Source organism: Rutidosis leptorrhynchoides, unplaced genomic scaffold (assembly GCF_046630445.1).
Source record: "Rutidosis leptorrhynchoides isolate AG116_Rl617_1_P2 unplaced genomic scaffold, CSIRO_AGI_Rlap_v1 contig158, whole genome shotgun sequence".
In the NCBI taxonomy this organism is placed as follows: Eukaryota; Viridiplantae; Streptophyta; class Magnoliopsida; order Asterales; family Asteraceae; genus Rutidosis; species Rutidosis leptorrhynchoides.
Window position 1 is genome coordinate 1 of NW_027266408.1, and position 7029 is coordinate 7029.

Here is a 7029-nt window from a genome sequence, read left to right on the forward strand (position 1 = left end):
ATGTCCAAGAAGGTTGCTCCCTCTATTTCATTTTTTGACTTAAAAAAATATATATATTTTGTTTTTAGGAGAACTAAAATAAATAATATTGGTTTTGTCTAAATTAGATGAGAAGAACAGTGAGAAAACTAGCTCAGTGTTTTCCAACAGCAATTGTGAGTGGCAGGTGCAGAGATAAGGTACATTTTCAATAACTATTGTTTTAACTCTTATAAGTTAATTATTAGTCCTTGTATTTCTATTTATGCAATTTGACCCTTCTATTTCATTTTTCCATTTGAAGTAACTCTGGGATTTCTTTTTAGGTGTTCAACTTTGTGAAATTGACAGAGTTGTACTATGCTGGTAGCCATGGAATGGATATTAAAGGACCTGAAAAAGGTTCAAAATACAGAAAAGTGCGTAACCTTTTCAAAACTATATATAACTTTAATTAGAAACTTTCACCATGTTTCAGTAATTAATCAGTTGATATTTTTACTTCTTCAGGATGGAGAAGAATCTGTTCTTTGTCAACCTGCAAGTGAATTTCTTCCCATGATTGATGAGGTTTGTTCATTTTGTATCTTACCTTGTTGAACTCATCATACATATACATTAATTAATTAAGTTTTTTCTTTTTTTTACATTAATTAAGCTATATATATATATATAACGTCTTGAATAATTCTATGAAATAAATTTTCAGGTTTACAAGATTTTAGTTGAGAAGACTAAATCAACTCCGGGGGCAAAAGTGGAGAATAACAAGTTTTGTCTCTCCGTGCATTTCCGTTGTGTGGAAGAAAATGTAAGGTTCATTAATCATAAAATAAAAATGACTGTTTATTAATATTACTTTAATATTAACTAATTAATCGAAAATAAAATAAAATTACAGCAATGGAGTGAGCTAGCAAAGCTTGTTAAGTCAGTATTACATGAGTATCCAGAACTTAAACTCACACAAGGGAGGAAGGTGTTAGAAATTCGACCAACCATCAAATGGGACAAAGGCAAAGCGCTTGAATTTTTGTTAGAATCACTTGGTAAGTCCTTTTTTCATTTTTTAATAATCAAAAAAGTCAGAAATCATAAAGTGATTAATACTTTTCTTTAAATGTGTAGAATAACATAAAACAAATAATCTCTAATTGCTTTTATTTTCAAAGGATTTGCAAACTGTTCAGATGTTTTTCCTGTTTATATTGGCGATGATCGAACAGACGAAGATGCATTTAAGGTATCCAAAGTCATAAAGTTTAATAATACCAAATTAAGTACTTGTCTTCATTATCTAAGACAAAGCGAGGAAATCCCTTTTAATTATAAATTAACTTTTTTGTTTAATTTCTCTGTTTGTGAATATATAATTAGATATTAAGAGAGAGAGGACATGGTTTTGGCATTCTCGTCTCTAAATTTCCAAAGGACACAAATGCATCTTATTCTCTGCAGGAACCGGATGAAGTACGTGTATATATATATATATATATATATCTCCTGGTTATATATAATTACTTTCTCCGTCTTAAAATTACAATATGTCATTATGAATATCTCTTATATAGCTAATTATGCCCTTTTAAATTAAAAAATTTCAGGTCATGGACTTCTTGCAACGTTTGGTACGGTGGAAGGGAAACAAGTATCAATGAGAGAGCAAGCCGAGGCGTGAACTAATTAAGAGTAAAGGAGATTAATTAACTTCAGAACAAAATAAAAAAGAAAAAAGAAAAAGAGAGAGATTAATTAATATTTACTCCTACTCTTCTAGCTAGAAAATATTTAGGGGTTGGGAACTAGGGATATATAGAAATTATGTAACTGCTTGTTCATCTTAAACCAATTAATGGGAAAAAATATGATCAAGAATAAGATTTATATATAGGCTATAGTTGATATATGTAGTGCGTACAAATTATTTCGTGCATCTTTTTTTTAATTATTATTATTATTATGGCTTGAAGGGCCTTGTAACATGTTGTAATTAATCAACTATGTGCTAGGTAATTGTAAGGAACTTGCCTTCTGTTTCTTTTTTTGTGGAGTAAACTCTTTTTTTAGAATAACTATGTGGAGTAAACTCTAGTCAGTTATATGTCATATATATATATATATAAATATTCGACCATTAATTAATACAAAAACTTTACTCGATTTTGTATCAAGTTTCTGTTAGCTATTTCAGAGTTTCCTCATATATAGATTTTGATATGAAAATAATGTGTCATTTGTCATTCGAAATTAATTTGATTAACAAGTACTTTCTTCAATATGAATTATTTTTATGAAAATGCGACAAACTTATTGTTCACCTAACATCATCATTTCCGTATTTTCGCTAGTTTCTACCCCAACCTATTACTAATACTTCCAGGGAGCCTGTATGTTGTTGCATTATACAGTACTTATATATAATGTAATGTCTCGGTTTTGTTTTTGTCCTTTAAATGTTCGTTATATAGACTAATTGATTAGTTATATTTAGGCCTTTTAAAAAATCACGAATCCATGAATATAATAATTAATTTCATGTTAATTATGCCAAAAACTAAAGTTAGTTGCTAGATTTATTCTTCAGCCTCAGCCAAACATTAAAACAGCCGATGGAATCATAATAGAATCATCAATCATCCATTCTCGAAGAGGTAGTATAAGCATACTATAATCAAAAGACGAAACTATAATTATCATGAATTTATTTGTAGTAAAGAGGGCTTAATTTCTACCAAAATACTATGTTTTGTGGCTAGTACCGAGTTGTGTAATGGGTATAAACTCATATGGTACAACATGGGTTACTACTAGTACAAATGATCATACATATTTCTTGTTCAAATGAAGGCCAGAGCAGAAACTGAAACAAATTAACAACACGCTAATTACTTAATTACACCGACATCTATTATAATTGCTGCCAGAAATTATCAATGAAAAGACATTAGTTTTTTCCCGAGAATAAACAAAAACATTATTAATCTCATGCTCATGAGCAAGTAGATTATTAAATATTTCATTCATTCATTCACTCAATTAGTAATTTATTTTACCAAGATGCATGACGGATTCGATACTAGATATATAAATCATATTCTATGCAAGAATTGAAAAAGATTAAATATATTTCACTTGGGTTCGTTTTATATCATGTCAAGCCACAAAAGGCAGCTGATTTACATATATTATGTAACAGCTAACATATATAAATACAGAAATATATATATATATATATTGCATGGTTATAGATAGATAATATATTAGTAATTACCAATTTACCTGCAACTGCAAGTTTTCATACAAAGAAACAAACAAGACAGAGTTTTGTTTTGTAGAAAAATGGTAATGATAATCAAGTACTGCATTATTTTGGCCCCAAAACTGGGGGAGATTCTTTTTTTAACTTTAATTGCAAGTGATGCCGAGTCAAAAGGACAATTTATGATCTAGATATTAAAAAAAGATGTCTGCACGAACCAATTTGTGTGTTTTTTTCCTTATCAGGATAAAGCTTCACATATGTATATGATCAGTATCTCTTTTTATCTTTCTTTCTGTAGGTTTATGATGAATGAGCCATCTGGATAAAGACTTTTTTTACTTCTTTGCTCTGCTGCAGCTGGGTGGGTGTACACCAGCTAATTAACCTATTATAGTAATATGTATGTACGCATATTAACTGACACTACCATAATAGTAATTAACAGATTTCAGTCTACATCTGAAATTATTATGATAATTAAGGAAAGCTTGAAATGAGAGGATAAGAAGTAGAAAAGTTTTTATAACTTTGAAAAATATAGACAATTAGCTAGCCCTCACTCGCTTAGGACATTTATTGATCTATATAATTAACAACAATATTTTCAATACACCTTAATCTTGGGAAGAACAGCTCCCAACAAATTAATATATTTTTCGAGTACGATTATGTGACATTTACTAAGAAGTGAAAACATTAGTTCTAGCCAAACATCTTGTAGGTGAAATAGTTTTATCCCTGATAAAACTCGGTCGCTTCTTAAGGTTGCGGTCAATGTTTACAACTATAATTCAAAAACTGTTTCCATGTGATGGAGATAATATTGTATGTTAAATTTCCAATTAATAATCTATTTGATTAATTGGCTCACGTTTGTTTCCTTTTCTCGGACATGGACGGAGGAAGATTTTGTGAGGATTTTATTGTGTTTGAATATTATCTATAAAAGTGAAAACCAGTGGGCACGAACAACGGGACAGATCGAAATCTTACTACCTACTAAGTAGTATTCATTATAATACCAGAACTTCAAATTATATGAATTGACTCCAATATTTTAGACGAACCACAAGGCTGTGTAATGTTGTGGAAACAAGAAACATAATTAAAAAAAATATAAAAACCTCAATTATTTTACCCTCATAAGCTACAAGTCAGTCCACAAGCTACAAGTATTAATTATAGCATATTAGGCCCCTATCAAGGAGAGCCATTGCTTACTAACAGAAGAACATGCCTGTCCCATTGGGTGCTCAGATTTGCAGGAACCCTACGATTCAGTTTTCTATTTGTATTATTTATTTATTTATTTTATATATATAACCTTTTTGGTTAGGTTTTTGAAAGGGAAACCCACCCACCAAGCTAGCTAGCGGGTAAATTAAAGAATCTTTCTATGAGTGATATATGGTTGAATGAGGAGTTGGAACCCACTTAGTGTGTTTGATGTAAAGTAAACACATGGACATGACTTTGAATTGAATATAAGTATAATAATTATAGGGACATTTTAAAATGGGTCCATCCAAGTGCTTATATAATTTGACAACCTCGTTAACTTCTTTTGGCGTGGAAAGATGAAGTCCACTACCTCTCATATTATCATTTGGGTGCCCTTAAACTGAAAAAAAACTGTCTTTTTTTATTCATATGCTTCAATTATTTGGCAAAATGAAAAGGGAACTAACTCTATGAGCCCCCAACCCTCTCTCCCCAATGCAACTAACTCCCACTCTAACTAGCTACTACTATCATGCACTATTCACTAGTTTATATTTTTTGATAGGAGACACAAGCTGAAGTAGGGTTTTTGCTAAAACAATATTCACTAGTTTATATATACAGGCTCCTCCCCTTTTCATCACGACGGATGATATTTTGCATTTTGAGATTTATTCCGTATGAATATATGTGAATCTAATCAATAATCTTCACTAGATACATATCTATATGAATAAATCTAAAAATATAAAATTATCTATTGTGATTCCGAGGTAGTAAAATGTTAGGAATCTCACGACGTCGAATATGGAGAGAGTCTAAGACATCTTCCAATCTTACTTTCTTAATTGTAACCCTAAGGAATAGAGAGTGTCCAACTAAAAAGACTATAATAACTCTAATGAAAGTAAACCTACTAGTAATACACATTTGAAAGTTATATGTGAAAGGTGAAGAAACACATATAAACCTTTAACGAACCTTTTAATTAATCACATGTGAACACCACCACACCATGCAAAATTCATACTATATGCTTTGGTATATTCAAGAACTATATATACTATCATTAAAAAAAAAAAGAACTATACATACGATTTAACTATTTACTTAAGCAAAAGCCTCGGGCAGGGGATTGTCTTGTAGCTAGCAAACGTGTGAGGAGGAACACTGATCAAACAATACATATTGAAAGATATATAGGTATTTTTAACACTTAGAGCCTCGTTGTTGGGAATTGGTCCCCGCATTGAGGGTCGAGCTTTAATGTGTGGTGGTTTTAAAATTAGAACACGTAAACTTTTATAGTATACAAGTACATGAATTTACGAACCAACATTGTAGTATATGTGCCAGTGTTATAGGACTATATATTTTTTTTGATGCAATAATAGGACTATATATGAATATAAATCATCAATACAAAAGTACAAGTAATTGGTAAGGAAAAGCTGAATATCATCACATGGATTCACGTGTGACCCAGGTGCCCCAGTTATGGGGAACAAATGAACGTTGCCAATGTGGAAATGTTTCAGAAGCCATGTAAGAATGATCGATCGATCGGAGACTTTAATTTAACTGGTGGTAAACTCTCTTGTCAAGTCCTATCTCTAAGTCATTACATCAAGTACATATATCTTTGTCCTGAAATATAATTATTCCTTTTTGGACTACTGAAGCCATCAATTGAGCTTTAACTACTTGATGACTGTTTGGTTTCACATCTTTAGTAAACGTTCTTTATGGTTAAGTCAGTAAAACATCCAAGGGAATGCAAAGATATTAATGTGGAGAGGTTTGAGAGAATAAAATTTCAATTATATGTGGGAAGTGAGCTTTGCTAGACAATAATAATTACGAGATATATTTAAAATATACATTTCAAAATACAAAATGACATATTTTAAGGCGAAAAGAGTAATGGTTAATTGAAGCGAGACTACATTATCCACAAGATATGTAAGACGAGAAAGACTAATTAACGGCGTGGACTTATCAATTCGACGCTTACTTTAAGTTAGGAGTTGAACCTTGTAGTCATTATGTGCAATCGCATTTTGACACATCGTCTTTTTGTTTTTTTTCTTTTAGAGAAACAAAACTATGAAAGGGTGTAGCAAATAAATGTATAAATTAAAATATTATTATATAGAAGGAAACTAGGTGGGAGAAATCATTTGTTAAGGACAACCCTCGGAAAGCATGTGCCATGAATGCCAGCCTCAAGTGCTCAACATACACTTAAGTCATTGATGATACTTCGAAAAATCTATAAAAAGGAAACTCATAAAAGGAATCATACATCTAGTAAAAAGAATCATACATAATTTTCAACTAAGGGGAGGGGCGGGCCATATGTTTGTAAAGAAATTGCTGTCTCCTTTGCAGAGTACCATAATTTCTAACTTGTAAAGGGAATATTTTTTTGGGGGAGTATTATTGTATTGTCGATTTCTAAATAGTTAAATTGCATCTTTAAAGTTTCCCGTCTTTTTTATCCCCAGCACTCTTTTAAAGTACACTAAATGCTTTTAAGTTGCTTTGCTTTTTCTATAAAAAAGGGT

At 30.9% G+C, this 7029-nt stretch overlaps 1 protein-coding gene across 1 annotated transcript; it reads left to right on the forward strand.

Moving 5' to 3' along the window:
* Positions 1-107: 107 nt before the first annotated feature.
* LOC139881459 (probable trehalose-phosphate phosphatase H) lies at positions 108-1637 on the forward strand (the record flags this gene model as incomplete). The annotated part of the gene is made up of 8 exons (XM_071865932.1): positions 108-179; positions 306-398; positions 490-549; positions 689-790; positions 881-1028; positions 1152-1222; positions 1357-1449; positions 1584-1637. Coding segments are annotated over 8 exons (693 nt in total), but the record flags the coding sequence as incomplete, so codon positions are not given.
* Positions 1638-7029: the final 5392 nt, after the last annotated feature.